The sequence below is a fragment of the Populus nigra genome, chromosome 11 (genome assembly GCF_951802175.1).
Source record: "Populus nigra chromosome 11, ddPopNigr1.1, whole genome shotgun sequence".
In the NCBI taxonomy this organism is placed as follows: domain Eukaryota; kingdom Viridiplantae; phylum Streptophyta; class Magnoliopsida; order Malpighiales; family Salicaceae; genus Populus; species Populus nigra.
The window spans coordinates 16,150,123-16,169,425 of NC_084862.1; the positions used below are offsets into that span (position 1 = coordinate 16,150,123).

At 35.0% G+C, this 19,303-nt stretch overlaps 2 protein-coding genes and 1 pseudogene across 2 annotated transcripts; 2 read left to right on the forward strand and 1 right to left on the reverse strand.

Annotated features, from left to right (window-relative positions):
* The first annotated feature begins 765 nt into the window (after positions 1-765).
* LOC133668176 (calcium-dependent protein kinase SK5) lies at positions 766-5,085 on the forward strand. The gene is made up of 7 exons (XM_062087918.1): positions 766-1,456; positions 2,872-3,015; positions 3,151-3,303; positions 3,424-3,539; positions 4,194-4,361; positions 4,466-4,690; positions 4,850-5,085. The coding sequence occupies exons 1-7, from the start codon at positions 892-894 to the stop codon at positions 4,988-4,990; spliced, it is 1,512 nt and encodes a 503-aa protein (XP_061943902.1). The 5' UTR covers positions 766-891; the 3' UTR covers positions 4,991-5,085.
* A 1,499-nt stretch (positions 5,086-6,584) lies between these two features.
* LOC133668175 (probable disease resistance protein At4g27220) lies at positions 6,585-13,105 on the forward strand (annotated as a pseudogene).
* A 1,299-nt stretch (positions 13,106-14,404) lies between these two features.
* LOC133668178 (uncharacterized) lies at positions 14,405-17,581 on the reverse strand. The gene is made up of 4 exons (XM_062087923.1): positions 16,452-17,581; positions 15,271-15,680; positions 14,847-14,916; positions 14,405-14,757 (listed from the first exon to the last, which is right to left on the reverse strand). The coding sequence occupies exons 1-4, from the start codon at positions 17,228-17,230 to the stop codon at positions 14,694-14,696; spliced, it is 1,323 nt and encodes a 440-aa protein (XP_061943907.1). The 5' UTR covers positions 17,231-17,581; the 3' UTR covers positions 14,405-14,693.
* Positions 17,582-19,303: the final 1,722 nt, after the last annotated feature.

Below are 19,303 nucleotides of genomic sequence, written 5' to 3' on the forward strand. Positions count from 1 at the left end.
CAAAGCAGCCCATAGAAAAGGGAGAAAGGTATCTCAGACAGACAAGAGAATTTGTCTAGATCTCAGTTAGGGAAAAAGTTAGATGCACAGTCAGCTAGAGAGAGAAAGAAAGAAGCTCCAATCGAAATCTAGACAGAGAGAGAGAGAGACTCGTGTCCGTGTCCCAAAAGAGAATCTAGTCTACTCATCATAGACTTAATTGCAACTTAGTCCCTATAGATTATTAAGACTAATTAATTAAACCTTGTAGTATATAAAAATAATTAAACAGTCCTTGGTTAATTCATTGGTTCTTTTTTTCATAAAATCCTTCTTTTCTCGTTAAATTTCTTCAGCTTACCTACTTCTAATTTTCTATTTATCAAGAAACAAATAAATTAAATAATAGCATAAATTCAACTCGGGACCTAGATAATCTAGGACCTAGGATAGATTTAAAAAACAATTAGAAGAAAGTTGACATCAGAAACTTTGTCAAAATCCAATTTAATTTTTTTAATTTTTTTTTACAAAACGATGTAGTTTTTACTTTAAAAAATTAAAAAAACATCATTTTAATTAACTTGAATCAACATAAATTAACCTATTAAACTTGTAAAATATTTCTTGGACTGGATCATAGGTCAACGATGAATGGGGTTTAATAACTTTGATTTTAAAAACTTTGTATTAGTATATAATTTATGAAACTACAAATACTAATGAATGAGTTGTTTCAGACTATAAGGAGTAAGCTATAGTTTACCCATTCATCAGACAGCGCAAAAAGTCTTCTGTCTCAGTTCTCATCACTAGAGAGAGAGAGAGAAAAGGAGAGAGGGATTCAAGACCCAAGACTGAAGCTTTTTCTTGACTCCTTTCGAACCCGCTCCAGGTTTTGAGTCTCTAACCATGGATGATCAACCAAAACCCTCATCGTCTAGTGCTCCACCACTGTCATCAAGGCCTAAATGGGTGCTTCCTTACAAGACCCAGAACTTAAGAGACCATTACAGCTTAGGGAGGAAGCTTGGTCAAGGGCAGTTTGGTACGACTTTTCTTTGTACGCATAAAACCTCAGGAAAAAAGTATGCTTGCAAGTCAATACCAAAAAGAAAGCTTCTTTGCAAAGAAGATTATGAGGATGTGTGGAGAGAAATCCAGATAATGCACCATTTGTCAGAGCACCCACATGTGGTTAGGATTAGTGGGGCATACGAAGATATTTCTTGTGTTCACTTGGTGATGGAGCTTTGTGAAGGAGGTGAGCTTTTTGATAGGATTGTTAAGAAAGGGCATTATAGTGAAAAAGAGGCTGCTAAATTGATGAAAACTATTGTTGGGGTTGTTGAGGCATGTCATTCACTTGGTGTCATGCATAGAGATCTTAAGCCTGAGAACTTCTTACTTCACAGTGTTGAGGAGGATGCTCCTCTTAAGGCCACTGATTTTGGGCTTTCTGTGTTCTACAAGCCAGGTCTGGTTCCTTCAGTTCTTTGGTGTTACCTTTTTTCCCAATTTTTTTTATGTTTTGCTTGTGTTTTCTTTGATGGGTTTTATTTTTCTTCAGATTTAGTGTTTGTTTTGGTGCTATTGATTGAATTTAGATTTGGGTTGCCTGCTTTCTTGACTGACTTGATTAAGATTTTGATCTGGGATTATGTGTGTGTTCATTCACTGTATGTCCAAACCCTCGTTATCATTATATTCACTACCTTAGTTGGGATTGATTTTTGATAATTGGGACTTTACTAATACAATTGATCATCACTAAGACACTAATGTCTCTGGCTCGAACTTGCACAATCTCTTGAAATGCTTTTGAATTGAACACCAAATGTTCAATGAGCTTGTTTCAAGGAGTGATTGATCCCTTCAATCAGAAATGTGGCCCTTGAAGTCTTGGACATTGACCATTCAAAATGAACCTGCATCATTTTTCTGGTCAAGCGTGTCCATGCATTTAATAATGGCTTTGAATACTTCCTTGCTTGAAATAGTTGATTTTATCTTGAAGTGGGGGACCCAATCAGGGCCATTGCATTGTTGGACCAAAAGAGCCTTTGCCAACTATCGCAGCGTGCTCCCAGCAGTCAATGTTTCAATAATTAACCAAGAAATATATAACTACAATGTGGTTGTGCTTCAAAGATTTTGTTTCTTTTCCCTCGACCAAAGTTATTTGATGCTCAATACTCTCCATTCTAGTGCTCTAAGATGAGATAATTGCTTAGAATTAGTCACAAGTTGCTTGCCAGTACCTCATACGATCCCTTAACATGTTTGCACGAAGTTGATTATTTTTGGTAGCTATTTTACTTCGAATGTGTTAGTCCTTGTGTTGAATGAATTAAATTTGATTCATTTTCTAGAGGTTCTAGCAGTGCATGCTTCACCTCTCTTCTCCCTCAACCATTTCAGTTATTCTTCCAGCTTTCCTTTCTTTTCCTCTTGTTGAAATCCTGAGTGTTCTCATCTTAAAGTTTTCTCAAACCTGATTATTAAAATCTCTCTCTCTCACCTCATCTATACGTGGACAATTTGGCCTCATATAGGTTATCAGATTCTTATACAAATGTCATTTACACATTTTCTTTTGGAAAAAAAAAACTCCTTTGGTTTATTGTAAGCTTCTGCATCCTGGGAAACAACTTCTGTCTTATGATTGACAGTATGCGTGTTTGCCTGCATGTACCTGTAAACTTCATAACAATGATTCTGAATAAATAGAAATCTTCAAAGTGGATTGTAGTCAATTATTGCGTCACATTTCAAAATTACAACTTTTTGCCCTCATTGCTCCGAAACCATTGCTATTTAACACAACCTTATCATCGTTTGATATTGTTGTCTGCCTCAGTCTGACGCATACTTAATTATGTGGATTTTCAGGCGAAACTTTTTGTGATGTTGTTGGGAGTCCATACTATGTTGCGCCAGAGGTATTGCGCAAACATTATGGACCTGAAGCAGATGTATGGAGTGCAGGAATTATTTTGTACATACTATTAAGTGGTGTACCGCCTTTTTGGGCCGGTAATAATTCTTTTATTCCTGTGCTGATGGCAAATCAAGTTCTGGATAGGGATGGTTACTAAGAATTGAGTTTTTCTGCTACTGACTTTTACTGACAATAATTTCTTTCTTCGTTTACTCTGCTATAAATGTCAGAAACTGAAATCGGGATCTTCAAGCAGATATTGCAAGGCAAATTAGATTTTGAATCCGAACCATGGCCTAGTATTTCAGACAGTGCCAAGGATCTGATTAGAAAAATGCTTGAACGGAATCCAAAGAAAAGACTAACTGCCCATGAAGTACTCTGTAAGACTCTTCAATTTTCTTTAAACAGGGATTTAGGAGTATTAGGCTTAAACAAGTTCCAGCACAGTGATTATTGATGGATGTTGCTGCATCATGATACCTATGTGACCTGTGGTGCAGGCCACCCATGGATCGTGGATGACAGAATTGCCCCAGATAAACCTCTTGATTCTGCTGTTTTATCGCGGCTGAAACAGTTCTCTGCAATGAACAAGCTTAAGAAGATGGCTTTGCGTGTAAGGTTCTTGCAGATGTGTAGTAGTTTTCTTGGATTATATTATTGGTTCCGTTGAAAAAAACTATGACTAAATCAACCATGTTGATTGTTAAGTAAACTGATTATGTTACCTCTAAAAAACCAGGGCCTAGTGATGCTTCAACTATTTGCATGACAACTACTTTATTTGGTGGTCCCTTTATTGACTTCTTTGCTCGCATACACAGAGATAAGAAAAGTGCTTGCATACGCGTAGATTAGAAAAGTCAACAGTCCTTAATATCATATTTAACATGGTGTCGGAGTCATTTTCCAAAAGATCATCAACTTAGTTGTCAAACTCAGTATCTTACTCATAATGGATTCAATACGAACATGGAATGTTAAAGAAACATGAAGATAATATAAATAGAGGGATACTGGATATATAGTACTCTACTTGCTTAAGTTTTAAATCTTAGTTGTTTAACATATTCAATGAAATTGTAATTTTTTTCATTTGTTTGGTAACTCAGTACTCATAATTAATTTTGATACCTGGAACAAACTTATACAGACTCACTTGCACGCACTTGCTCACATATGTGTGTAGCTATGAGTGTAGCTATGTTTGTATGGTGTAATGCTGACCTCAACTGAACTGATGCGTAGTGATTCTTGTAATGAATTTTAGGTCATAGCAGATAGGCTTTCTGAAGAAGAGATTGGTGGTTTGAAAGAGTTGTTCAAAATGATAGACACAGACAACAGTGGAACAATAACTTTTGATGAATTAAAAGATGGATTAAGGCGAGTAGGCTCTGAACTAATGGAGTCTGAGATAAAGGATCTGATGGATGCTGTAAGAGAACTTGCTCGAATCCTCTGTAGTTTCTGTTTTGTTTTTTCGACCATTCATTTGACTTGAAAATGAACAAGTGCATGCTTTGTGGGTATGTTTGGCAGGCTGATATTGACAACAGTGGAACAATTGATTATGGTGAATTTCTTGCTGCCACTGTGCACTTGAATAAATTGGAGAGAGAGGAAAATTTAGTGTCTGCTTTCTCATTCTTCGACAAAGATAGCAGTGGATACATAACCATTGATGAGCTTCAACAAGCTTGCAAAGAGTTTGGCCTAAGCGAGCTCCACCTTGATGAGATGATTAAAGAAATCGATCAAGATAATGTAAGTCCATTATGTACTGTCATTTCAATCCATTTTTTTCCCTCATAAAATAAAGAATCTCGGAGCTTTACTCGGACAAATCATTCAGAAGCACATTACATTTGTTTTGGTAGTTGTAGGAGCTTCTGACAACATGTGATCATGGAAATTGTGTTGCAGGATGGACAAATAGACTATGGTGAATTTGCTGCAATGATGAGGAAGGGCAATGGAGGAATCGGGAGGAGAACAATGAGAAGCACATTTAACTTGGGAGATGCCCTAGGACTCACTACCAATGGATCTAAAACATCTGATTGATGCTCAGATAAACTATGTTTAACTCTCTGCCATACTTTTTTGCAAATATTGGCAAATCTTAATCTTTATGAATGGCCTGGCCATAATTTTGCTTCTCTGTTTTATATATCCAACTGGTTTACATGCGCTTCCGTAAAAGCTGGGGAGCTCAGGGACTTGGGGGTTGGCTAGGCTTCGGGAACCAAAAATGCTACAAAGTAAATCCATGCTGAGCATATGTGGGATATAGACAGTGCACTGTTGCACCATCGTGTGTTATTGTGGCAGAGAAAACTACAACTCAAGGAAGTTATTGATAGAGTTCTCCTTGGTATTTTTAGTTTGTTTTGATATTTTAATATAAAAATAAATTTTAAAAAACTAAAAAATATTGTTTTAATATATTTTAAAATAAAAAATATTTTAAAAAATAATAGCTCTAAATAAGTTTTCAACCATACCACAACACATCGCCAAATATATCGTTAGTTTCTGTCTTTCTGAGCAAGTTCTTGGAACCTAAGACTCATTTAACACTGGAAACTCAAGTATTAATTTCTTGTAAAGTTTCCACAACATATATTGTTGATTAAATACTATACAATAAGATATTCTAAAGGTATATTATACGTGGAAGGTATGATATTAAATACTAATTCAATGGGATTAGGTACTGTTATTATCCCTGATTGCAAGGTAAAGTACAGTGGATTGATGTGCCTTTATCATTTCAATTACTAAGGGTTGCTACTGTAAGAATATCTTCCACATCTACCATTGTTTTACAGTAATTTCCTTTCCCTTACACCTCCATTTTCTAAACCATTCTCTTTGTTCTTATTTTATTTTATTTTTTTCTGATTTGAGCAAAACCATCACGTAGTTGGGGAATAATTTTCAGGCACAGGTAAACTATATGTTCGTTATTTTTCTCATTTTTATACCATACTGTTTTCCATGCTTAATTGCTTGATTTTTGCAAGGCGTATTGGTTATCCTAAAACTATTGACTAGCTGTGGAATTTGTTTTTCAATAAAATAAAATAAAATAAGACAAGATGTAGATATTATATAAGAAAAGGAGCTATCTCTTTCATATCATCATATATTCAGATCTGCTTCTTCCTTTTTTTTCATCTAAATACTTACAAAATTGATCTTTTTAGGTGAATATAAAAGATTTATAATAGATTAACCCTAGAACAAACTTGAGTTGATGAGTCAATCCGGAAACTATTAATCCAAAACTTAACTAGGATTGAGTTTTATTTTGAATCGATTTATAGGTTAACATGATAAAATCTAGTTTGATCTAATTAAAATAAGTCGAGTTGGTTGACTCAACCGAATCAACTTCAAAGATTTTTTAATTTTTTTATTTAAAATAAGATAATATTTTTTGGTCCAAAACAACATGATTTTATTGTAAAGAAACTAAAATGTTATTGATTTAGATTAATTTAGCAAACATACAACACGGGATTTGAATGGGCAACTCTTGACTTATTATTTTAGGTTTAGAATGTTTTTTTTAAATTAATTTAACTTCAATTAATTACCTTTTTTTGTGAATATTTTGACATCTATGTATTTTTTATACTTTAGGGCCTCGTTATCAGGAGAGAGAGGGCATGGTGTTTCCATTTGTGGTCAGGTTCCCAGAGAAGTTCAAGAAGCCGCCTTCCTAGCTATGCATGGTGGCAGCAAAAGACATAAAATCTTAGCAAGTTCAAGCAACGCTAATGATTATGCCATGTCAGCCAGCCCACAAGAACGAAACAATAAAGTCGACAGTTTGGCTGGAGACCCAGGAAGGATACAAGCATTAGATATAATGGGTCAAGCGATTGAAATAAACTGGGATGAGCTCCATAATTTGTTGATGGAGGATGATTTAGAGAACGGGACTGGAGAAGTAGCGCAGCCTGGAGCAGGATCTAGCTCTTTCAGAGGCCTTAAATACAACACAAGTGAGACCAGAGGAGATCCATTACCTACTAGCTCTACAAAGCTAGTGGGTCGAGCATTTGAAGAGAATACGAATATGATATGGTTCTGGTTAATGAATGATGACGTATTAATCATTGGCATTTACGGGATGGGAGGAGTTGGGAAGACGACAATGTTGCAACATATCTATAATGAGCTTCTCAGAAGACCAGACATTTCTTATCATGTTTATTGGGTTACTGTGTCTCGAGATTTCAACATTAATAAATTACAGAACAATATCTCAAGGCGTATAGGTTTAAATCTTTCCAATGAAGAGGATGAGCTGCATAGAGCTATGGAATTGTCAAAAGAACTAACGAAGAAGAAAAAATGGATTCTCATTTTAGATGATTTGTGGGACTCTTTTGAACTATACAGAGTGGGGATTCCTGTCTCATTGAAAGGATGCAAGCTGATTATGACAACTCGATCAGAGAGGATTTGTCAACGCATAGGTAGCCAACATAAAATCAAAGTGAAGCCACTTTCTAAGAGAGAAGCCTGGACTTTGTTCATAGAGAAACTTGGACATGACATAGCATTCTCTCTAGAAGTGGAACGAATTGCAATAGATGTTGCAAGGGAATATGCGGGTTTGCCTTTGGGAATTATTACAATTGCAGGAAGCTTGAGTGGAGTGGATGACCTGCATGAGTGGAGAGGAATACATTAAAGAAATTAAAAGAATCAAGATTGAAGGACATGGAAGATGAGGTATACCAATTATTAAGGTTTAGTTATGACCGGTTAGATGATTTTGCATTACAACAATGTCTCTTATATTGTGCATTATTTCCTGAAAATCGTGTTATTACAAGGGAGGAGTTGATAGGATATTTGATCGACGAGGGAATAATGAAAGGAGCAAGGAGCAGACAATCAGCATATGACGAGGGCCACACAATGCTTAATAAACTTGAAAATGTCTGTTTATTGGAAAGATTTATCTATGATAATGGTGCTAGAGCTGTCAAGATGCATGATTTGATTAGGGACATGGCCATCCAAATACAGCAAGAGAACTCTCAAGGCATGGTTAAAGCAGGTGCACAAATAAGAAAATTGCCGACTGCAGAGGAGTGGACGGAGAATTTTACGAGAGTTTCACTAATAGAAAATCAAATTGAAGAAATTCCCTCAAGCCATTCACCAAGGTGTCCCAATCTTTCAACTTTATTTGCTATGTCTTAATCAAGGGTTGCGATTTATTGCAGATTCATTTTTCAAGCACTTGCTTGGGCTCAAGGTCCTCGATCTATCTTACACATTTATTGAAAAGTTGTCTGATTCTGTCTCTGACTTGATAAGTCTCACTGCATTATTGCTCATTGGCTGCGAGAACTTAAGGGATGTACGATCATTAAAAAATCTAGGGCACTGAGGAGGTTAGATCTTTGTTTGACTGCACTTGAAAAGATGCCTCAATGAATGGAATGTCTATCCAACCTGAGGTATCTTAGACTCCATGCATGTGGTGAAAAGGAGTTTCCTAGTGGGATATTACCTAAATTCTCTCAGCTGCAAGTCTTTGCATTAGAGGAGGAGATTCCTAGTGCTCCGATAACAGTCAAAGGAAAGGAAGTAAGGTGCTTAAGAAAGTTGGAAACTTTGGAATGCCATTTTGAAGGTTACTCTGATTTTATGGAGTATCTCAAATCTCGAGATGAAACCCAACCACTAACCACGTACCAAAATTTTTGTAGGACAGTTTGAGGAATATGAAATAGAAAGTTATTATAGAGGTAAAACTGTTTGGTTGGGTAACTTGGATATCAATAAAGATGGAGATTTTCAGGTCATGTTCCCAAATGACATTCAACAACTGATCATTTTTTATTGTGATGATGTTTCCTCTCTTATAAATTATGCAATTGATCTGGAGGTCATGGACAATTCCTATTGCAATAGCATGGAGAGCTTGGTTTCATCTTCTTGGTTCTGTGCAGCTACACTTCCATCTCCATCTTATAAAGGTATATTTTCATATCTTAAAAAGTTGCATTGTTATGGATGTAGAAGAACGAAGAAGTTGTTCCCTCTTGTCTTGCTGCCAAACCTCGTAAACCTGGAATGTATTAGAGTTGAAGAATGTGAAGAAATGGAGGAGATAATAGCAACAAGTTCAAATGAAGAAGGAGATATGGGTGAAGAAAGCAGCAGCAACATCGAATTCAAACTACCAAAGTTAAGAATTCTAAAATTGTATGAATTACCAGAACTGAAAAGTTTTTGTAGTGCAAAACTGATCTGCGACTCTCTCCAACAAATTGGGATAGTAAAATGTCAGAAGCTGAAGAGAATACCGATTTATCTTCCGTTACTTGAAAATGGCCAGCCATCTCCTCCCCTTTATCTTAAAGAAATCGAGATATATCCAAAAGAATGGTGGGAGTCAGTGGTGAAGTGGGAGCAACCTAAAGCTAAGGATGTCCTTCGTCCCTTCGTAGAGTTTTTGGGACCCGACGAATACGAGTTATCCCCCATATAGGTAGGCATATTGTTCTAATTCCTCTCTCTCTCTCTCTCTCTAATTTAATTTTAGTGAATTAGCCTCAACCATAACCATTTCATGATTGATGTATGTATATTAGTAAGGAAGCAAGACGAAGACAAGTGAAACATTTGGAGAGCAACACATTCTGGCCAATTCATCTACAAGGTTTTCTCAAGACCATTACACTCCTTTTTTTGTTGTTATCATCCCAACCTTTTAAAAAAAAATTCTTACTGATTTACATGCATTAGCCTCATTTTGTTTATTTTTTTGTAGGCAGATGGTGAAGGAAGACAACGTTCTGATTTACATGGATTGAAAGAGAGCATTGATTCAAAGTCTTTACTGTTGAACAATATTTTGCTGGAAAGAGATTGAATGCTTTTTATTCTTTTGAGATCGATGATTATGATGGATTTGGAATGGTTCCTTTCGGAAGACCTGTGAGTATCATGCCTACACTCTACCATGTTTTAATTTCTCTCTCTGGCCATCTCCTACTCCTTCTCTTAAAAGAAAGGATTATATATCCAAAGGAATGGTGGGTTTGTTCGGAACTGATATCCTTGACAATGACTGCCATCTCCTCCCCCTTCCATCTATATGAAACCAGAAGAACGGTGGGAGACAATAGTGGAGTGGGAGCATCCTGATGCTAAGGATGTTCTTCTAGTCATCGCTGTTTTATGTCTTGGTATGCATGTTTGAATTCCTGTCTATCTGAGTATCTCTCAACCACTCACGATTCATCTTATATGATTTCAGATACGATTCGTCCAAAAGGAAGTGATATGTTCTACTTGTATGTGTGCTTCTCAAAAACCCTTTGATTATGTTCTCCATTTTATAAACTGTTTCTGTTCTGCCACACAGGTTGGAGTGCAAAAACCATCAAAGAACTGGCAAGAACCCCGCAAATTCAAGAAGCTGACTTCATGTTTGTCCTTTATATCATGCAAGTGAGAGGATGTCCTGCTATCCTTTGCGACTCAAAAATCATTTTCTTAGTGGTAAGCCTTAATCCTCAGTCATTTTCTTTTTTGAGATTTCTTCTTTCCCATCTCTCTGCTTCTTTTTTCCTAACTTATATCTCCCTACATGCCCCTTCCTTATGGTCTAGGAATCATGCTATCTTGGAGCACTGAAAGATCTAATCATCGACTTGTAGGTAATGTCGTCAAATTTTCCTAGCCATGCTTGTTAGACCAGTCTTACTCTTGATTTGTAACGATAGGTTCATTTTTTAAAGGTTTCCATCTATGATTCTTAATTGTGCAGCATATGCTCACACAATCAAATTTCCATGTGGATTCAGTGTTATGACAAATCTGATTTCTTTCTCTGTTTGGAGTTCATGAAATGCCTATCAAATTTGATGTAAGCCTCTCGATCTTCACTTGATCATTTCTTTGGTTTGTACAAGTCTTGTATCTCTGGTATCTGTTTCCTTCAGCTTCTGGTTTGTATAAGTCTTCCCCCTTGCAGATGTTCTCCTAAGGACTCCGTGTTATCTTGATCTTCTGTTTTATTTTGTCCTTGTGCCTGATTCATGATTGGTACTTGATATGACTTCCAAGTTTCTTGGCTATTTTCTTTTCTAGCCTTTTATGTTATATTGCTGGTCTTCATCAGATACTTTTCTTCACATGCCTTTATAACTGGTGAATTAGCTAGCATACAGTACAGACTGATCGAATATGGAGATGGAGTCCCTCAAGTAATAGGCTAAACATATTGTAAGGCAGATTGGTACATTGAACGAGGCAATTGAGTTAATAACAGGAATGTGACTCATGTAACCGGACTTTGTAAAAACGGAAGTTTCTGAGTAGTCGAATGAGCATCTGTCACAGAGAGACCATGTGGATGGCCTAAAAAATTCAAACATGGAATAGCTTAAAAAGACATAATAAAATGCCTATTTATTGGATCAGGCTTAATTTTTTTAGGTTATTTTACAAGTAGTTTTTTTATTAAGAACCTCTGTCTTTCATTAGGCTGTTGGATCTCTTGAAATTAAGCCTAAATAATGATGTTTGGGTTCATTTTGTTATTTTTTCTAGATTTTTTTGGATATATTGTTTTATTTTGGATTTTGTGTTAATTTTCTTTATGCTTTTGGATTTTGATTTGTTTTCTAGCAGAAATAAAGTTTTTTGACTTATTTAATGGTCTTGTAAACCTCTACAAATATTATTATACTTACTTTTAGAATAAAACTGTGAATTTAACCTTTTTGCTCATAAAAAATCCATGTCTTCTCTGTGTTTGTTTGCTATCTTTCTATCTTCTACCTGCATTAGTGACCTCTCTCAATGGAGTTGTATGCTTGGAGATGAATGAAGGCCAAGCTTTTCACTCATTTGTTTGTGTGATTTATGCATGATTTTTTTTTTTATTTTTTTATGAAGAGGCATCCAAGTTATCTTTTTGGAATTTCCTTTAAAGGGCCACTGACAGTTCCTAACTACGTGTTCTTGGTTTAAGATCAACTTTTAGCATACATAATCGTTTAGTGGTTTTGATGCACTTTCTCTTAACCTTCAGAATATGTAACAGTGGAGATGAGGGCATGGGACCAAGACTTTGGCACTCACTCTGTCCAAATTCAATTTATACTCACTTAATCACTGCTGAAGCCTACCATCGCAGGTTTGTTGGTACAATTCCTTAAAATGCACTGATATTGCTTTCTAGTACCTTCTGCAGTGCAATAACATGTTGCTTGGAGTTGATTTTTCTTCAGTTCTGCTTTCGATGTAACATTGATTTCTTTTCTTTTGAGGTTTTTCCTGATCTGATAATTAAAATGTTGGTCTGTTTTTCTGTCACTCATTTTAATCTTGCTGTAAACTGCTGTAGTTTCTATTTATTTTTTCAACCAGTTAATTGAGTGGTAATTGAACAAATTCCTTGTGGGTTTTTGGCAGGTTGATGTTGACAACAGTGGAGCAATTGATTCATTTCTTGCTGCAACTGTGCACTTGACTGAGTTGCAGAATTCACTGACAAAGATGTTATGGTTACAGAATCATTGTTTATGTTCACCAAGCCTGCAAATAATTGGCTTAAAGAAATCGTGGAAAACTTGCTGCATTGGTGACAAAGGTAATGGAGTAAACCGAAGGAGAACAATGAGAAGCAAAACTAATCCGGGAGATGCTTCATGACTCGCCGCAAATACATATCAAAATCTGTTCGATAAAACAGCAACAGGCAGCTCTTAGGCTTGTAGCAGAAGAAGAGCAAATCCACCCGCAAAACACAGCCTCCTGATCGAGTAAGAAGACATAAAGAGCTAGAAGCAGCTAACATAGGAAATTAACCACTGTGATCATGCCGTGGGTTAGCAGAAGCAACAACGAGACCTCAGTCCGATCAAGATTATGACTTCAACAAGGAGAATCCCTTTCGCCTGAAGGGCTACAGCACTGGATCGATAGCATCACGTTTAAAGAGATCCAAGCTCATGTTTGAAAACGGAAAAGAAGAAGATTATTGGCGTAATGCTGGACTGTATTTATTGGGGAGTTAGCTATATAATGATATATTTTCTGTAAACCTGGAAGAGATTAGAGTTTTTGATTGTGAGAAACTGGAGGAGATAGTAGGAAATAGATCAGATGAATAAAGGGTTATGAGTGAAGAAATCTTCAGCAGCAGCACTGAATTCAAACTCCCAAAATTAAGAAGTATTGTATGAATTACCAGAACAGAAAAGCATTTGTAGTTCAAAATTGATTTGCGATTCTATCAAAAAAATTTGGATAAGAAAATGCCAGAAGCTAAAGAGGATGCCAATTTGTCTTCCGTTGCTTGAAAATGGCCAGCCATCTCCTCCCCCTTCTCTTAAGGATATTGATATATATCCTAAAGAACAGGGGGGTCAGTAGTGGAGTGGGAGCATCCTAACACTAAGGATATCCTTCTTCCCTTTGTAAAGTCTATTTGGTAGGATATGTCTCTTCCCTTAATATAAATAATATATCATTGAATTACTGATTAGCATCGTGTTTTAATTCCTCTGTTTATTTATTATTTGTAGAAATTTTTTTAAGTTGTGTACTTTATTTATATTAATGTTGAATTGGATGATACAGCCTTTTTAAAGATGGGATTTCAAATGAGAATTTGATTGGCTTTAAAGTTTTTTGGCTTTTAATTATTTGATAATCTTTAATGATTAAGGATGAAAAACCTCTCATTTAATATTGATCCAATGTTTTTTTTAATCGTTGAGCAATATTTTGCTGCAAATCTTACCTGCAAATATTTGCACGAATGGAATGGATGTATGGGAGAGGATATGCTCATACAGGAAGTAGCATGCTTCAGAAAGTTATTTCACCTGCAAATCTTCAGTACCTTGATAAAGTATACAACTGAATTGGAGCTCAATGACATTGAGGATTGCATTAGCATGGATTAGCTTTGTTTTATCTTCTTCTTTCTGCTTTGCTCCATTATCATTGCCATCTTATAATGGTATATTTTCTGGTCTTAAAAAGTTATATTGCTCTGGATGTAGCAGTATAAAGAAGTTGTTCCCTCTTGTCTTGCTGCCAAACCTCGGAAACCTGGTGAGGATTGAAGTTTAAGGTTGTAAAAGATAGAGGAGATAGAGGAACAAGATCACATGAAGAAGGGGTATGGGTGAAGAAAGCAACAGCAGCTGCAGCGGGTACTCCATCATAGATCCCATCTGCCGAAGTTTAAGATTTCTGATACTGAAATATTTACAAGAATTGAGAAGCATTTGTAGTGCAAATCTGACATGCAAATCTCTGGAAGAAATTGAAGTATGGGATTGTCCGAAACTGGTATGCTTGACAATGGCGAGCCATCTCCGCCCCCTTCTCTTAAAGAATGATTATACATCCAATTTGCATTGGTAGTGATCATTTTTGTCAAGATGGGAAAGATCAGGAATCAGAGTAAACAAACATCCATCCAGAAGCAAGAACATTAATAAATCCACCAATAACTCAGGTGTAATACATTGAGGCAGATCCCGATAATTTATGAGGTTGCCATAACGGAATGAGCCAATTATTTCCGTAGTACAGAAAAAGATCATGCAAGCTAATAATATACATGGGTGTCATTCAACAAACATTTACTAATAATACAAAGCTGAGTCAAAGCCGGAAATATTCCCTCAAACTAAAACAATGAAGTAGCATCTATGGCTCAGGGTGAAATAACATGATTCGGAACTCTCGTATACTAGTTGATAGTTCATCTGTGACGGAATTTGGGCCTAACAGTGATCACGCCTGGCCTCGTCTCATCAAATCGATATCTGTGAAAAAAGTGTACTAGAACGTGATTTTTTTCCTTTCTAATGTATGAACAACAGATAGGAAAGAAGGAGATGAGGGAATCTCTAACCCGTTATCATTGAGGAAACTTTTCACAGCTGTTGGGAGTGCAGCTTGCCCCCGGCTATGGTTGCCTACACCTGCAGTAGAATAGAAGAAAATAAGTGCTGATGTCTAGTATATTGTTGGGTGAACGTCTACATGATATGCCTAAGACAGTTTTACAAAACAAGCCCTTTGATATGCATGCGAGCTTGTTATGTGATTTAAGGGCCAATGGTTAATAATTATCATATCATAACACATTAAACAGTAAGGGGTCATCAATAACAAGGGATGAATCTGAATATTGACCAGATTCACATCCATGTCACTTGATACAGTATACAATTGTCTTAAACTGGACTGAGGTGGATTTAAAGCAATTACTGATAGTTTTTAAAGTTCAAATGAACAGAAACATCCATTAATATTCAGTGAGGGAAGTGATATACCTGTTATGACCTGTAACGATGTTGGCCTCTGTCTAAATGTTGCCTGCTGCTTATCCAAGTTCTCTGCATCTACAGTACTAAAGGCATCAAATGGTGAAGAATGTAAAATCCCATTCTTTGTCTTTATTCTACATGGAGAAATTGACCTATTGTTTGGAACCAGGGTCTCAATTTTTAGCAGGTGTTCTTGCAAGGCTTGACCAGCCTCTGCTGCATGAAGACCGTGCAAGTCTAATTTCCATGGATCATTGTCACTATTTCGTATGCTTAAAATTTCCTTGGCTGCCTTAGCATTGAGTTGTTCAGCAGCCGACCATTTCTCTCGAGCTCTCAATGAGTGCTGCTGAGCAGAAAAATGATCCCTTCTTAAAAAGGCATTAGTGGCAGCCCTGGAATGTTGAGATGCTAACCTGTTCAATGGAAGGTTTTGAGAATTCCCAAAATCTAATGTGACCATAATAAAATCAAATAATACATGTTTATCATAGGCAATTCCAGACCATGAGTTGAGAAATACTATTTTCTAAAACATTATAAGGACCAAGAACATGCCAACAGATAAAAGGAATGTATTTCACGTATTAGTATAACTCAATATAATAAGAGCTGGCATAGCTTCAAAACAAAATGCTCATCATACCTTCAAAATACCAGAAACTCTATCTCTATAATTTCAGTATTTTGACACAGCTTACAAAATAGCTATCAAAGTGGAAACCGTATCTCCCTCCCCCTTTTCCTATGTGACTTTTGACAACGAGACATCCTTTAATTACAAACATGACATCCTTTCAATAAAAAATTTGAGACTTTCAGGTGTTGCCATTCTTAAAGTTCAATACATCATCATAACAAAAGCAACTCCTCCCAAACCAAAGCATTTCAAGATAAATGCTTTACTTTTATGAATCTTAAATCATAATCATGGGAACAATAACGAGGTAATATTAATATGGGCACTTAAATGATGAAGAGAATAAGGTGATGTAACCCAGACAACATAAAGTCGAGCTACACAGCCCCATAGGTTCTAGCTCGGTTGTCTTCAATTGACAAGTATAATAACTACGCTGTTTGATACCTACAGCCTAGCAGTGCCTAACAAGGCATTCAATGAAATTCATTTAAAAAGAAGTATATCATCCTACTCAGGAACACGCAGAGGGATTGTAAACACTTACCTCATCATTCTCAAAGCATTCTTTCGATGACTCAAGTAAACATCATCCTCTTCCCATTCAGGCTCAACAGGTATAGACTTCAAGTGCCCCAAGATCAGTTTCATGTTTGCAGCAGCATCAACTGAAGAGGAAACACCTACATCCTCCCTCAATTCTATGCTGTTATTATCATTGTTATGATCATTATCTTTTAGAGCATCCTCAAGAGTCGAGCTCAAATCAGCAATATCATCAGCAAGACTCTTATTAAAACCAGAGTTAAATTTTGCTCCCTCATCCTCGTCAAAGTCAGCATTAGAAACCATCCCATTCAACAAAACACAAGCCTTTTCAGCATCATTATCCACACTGACCATGACATCCTCAATCAAGCTACAATCAGCCCAGCCATGAATCTCTTTCAGCCTCTGCAAATCCAATAAAACATTCCCACCATTCTTCTCCTCAATAACCTTATCGGAATCCCTATAACAAGCAGAAAAATCAGCAACTTTGGCGGTCAAATTATTAACATTCTGTGTCTTCAAAGCAGGAAAACCAGCAGAAGCAGGAGGTTGGAGCACAGAAGAGAAAGACTTTGAAGATAAACCACCAAAATCATCATTCCTCCTCAAACCCCCAGTAACTGGCAGGTCCCCAATAGCTGGAAAAGGATTCTTACCATCAACTTCACCATCTTTCTGCCTCTGTTTCAAGTCAAAGGCAGCCCACCCAGAGGACTTGACTCTCCTTGATTTATTATTCATAAAAGAAGTAGAATTGCTTGTATATGTATTCATAAATTAACAAGTTTTGAATCAAGAACAACCAAAAGTGATGAAAGTACCTCGTTTTTCCTTATGAGGTATCAGAAATACGAAAAAAGAAGAAAAATTGGCTATCCAGGAAGGTTGTTAAAGAAGGTCAAGCAATCAAAGGGTGAAAACAATGGTGAAGAAATAGAAAAAGACTCCAAATTTATTGATGTAACAGTCAAATCCAAAGAAACCCTTGTGCTGCTGCTGCTTGTGATTATCATAATATCCATAAATCTGGGTCTTCGTCTTGGGGGTTTTCTGAGACAGGGAGAGGAGGAGGTGTTTTTGTGAGGAAGGAAGAGGAAAAGAGAGACGGCTCAAATAATAATTTTTTATTGAGTAAATTATATATTAGTTCTTTAGTCTTAAAAAATTAAACAGTCCCTTTAGTTTTTATAATTACTTAATAATCCTTTGACTAATGTAAATCAAGTTTAATTTTAGAGAGTATTTATACCCGTTTGTTTTTTAATTTTAAAAGTATTTTTGAAAAACAAATTATTTTTTTCTTTATTTAAAATTATTTTTTTATGTTTTTATATCATTTTGATATGCTGATATTGAAAATAAATTTTAAAAAATAAAAAATATATATATTATTTTGATGTATTTTCAAGCAAAAAAACACTTTAAAAAGTAATTGTTACCACAATACAAAACAAACTCTTAGAAGTGTGGTAGTAGCTTTCTAGTTCTGAATGCTTTTAAAAAATGTGTTTTAATGTATTGATATCAAAAATTAAAAGAAAAACTATTTAATATATTTTTAAGCAAAAAACAGTTTTAAAAAATATCTTACATCACAATATTAAACATCTACTTAGTATTTAAATAGTACTTAGTTAATATTTTAAGAAAAAAAACAACAGAGATAAAGGAGATATGTTTTATATATTTTTTATTTAAAAAAATAAAAATTCATCTCAAAACTATTTTAAATACATATTTATTTTATGTTTTGATCTATATCTCTTCAATTAAATATGTTTAAATCTCTTCTGTATGTATCTTTTCTTTTCTATAAAATTAATCAAACACACATTTTGTTTTTTTAAAAAAAAACCTTCTTTTCTCTTACAAATTTTCATATTATTTACTTTTTTTTCTATTTTTAAAATTAGAAAAAATGAAATGGAATAAAAGGATAGGAAGCACAATAATAAGGATCAAATATATAGTTTTGAACTCATAAGGACTAACTAGATATTTTTAATAAACTACAGGGACTATGTTTTATAATCAAGTCATTTTTATTTGTGTGTCTGAGGAGCAGGCAGAGACACCAAGGAAAGGTCAAACCTATCACTTGTCGGCGGATCTCTCTCATATATCACAATTATTATTTTCCTTTTTGTTTTGTTTAAATTTAATTACTTGGGATATTATCTGACCAATTTTCCTTTATTAAATTAAACCTATCTATATTTTAGATCTATTTTTATATTTTTTTATTACTTTGTAATTAATTTATTACTGTTTTGTGTTAGATATTCTCGTCCTGATAAGAAAATAGATGAAAAAAATTGAGAAATATATCAAGATATGCATGAATGTCTCCTCGTTGAATTCCAATTCACATCACCTCGCAATCTCTTGTGTGATATTTCTAATTTTAATTAATTAAGAAATCAATCAACAGTATCTTCTCCTTTTCTTGAATAGGAAAACTGAAGAAAACGAATTACACAAATATAAAATTTTGATTTTATGATTTAAAAATTTTAAATTAGATTTTAAATTTTAAAATAGATTTTCACATTTGTTTGATTATTTAAAGAAAGAAATTAATAGATTATCTTAAATATTGGTGTAGATATAATTTTAAACACCTGAAATATATGAATATTTAATTTTATTAAAAAATGCGAGTGGGTATAATTTTTATGTAAAATATTCTTATAAAAAAATAAAACAATTATTTGATTTTTTTCCTTAGATTTCATATATATATATATATATATATATATATATATATGCTGACTTAATTTATTTATAAATCAAACCAAAATTTATACTTTATAAGAACACAAATATAGATATGAGTTACATAGCGAG

Bases quoted from the DNA above. Each gene is read 5' to 3' on its own strand.
- LOC133668176 (XM_062087918.1), top strand. From the start codon at position 892: ATGGATGATCAACCAAAACCCTCATCGTCTAGTGCTCCACCACTGTCA. The intron at 1,457-2,871 runs GTCTGGTTCCTT...GTGGATTTTCAG, and splicing joins TTCTGTGTTCTACAAGCCAG to GCGAAACTTTTTGTGATGTT. The intron at 3,304-3,423 runs GTAAGACTCTTC...CCTGTGGTGCAG, and splicing joins AACTGCCCATGAAGTACTCT to GCCACCCATGGATCGTGGAT.
- LOC133668178 (XM_062087923.1), bottom strand. From the start codon at position 17,230: ATGAATACATATACAAGCAATTCTACTTCTTTTATGAATAATAAATCA. The intron at 14,917-15,270 runs GTATATCACTTC...ATTCTACTGCAG, and splicing joins ATCGTTACAGGTCATAACAG to GTGTAGGCAACCATAGCCGG. The intron at 14,758-14,846 runs GTTAGAGATTCC...CTTTTTTCACAG, and splicing joins AGTTTCCTCAATGATAACGG to ATATCGATTTGATGAGACGA.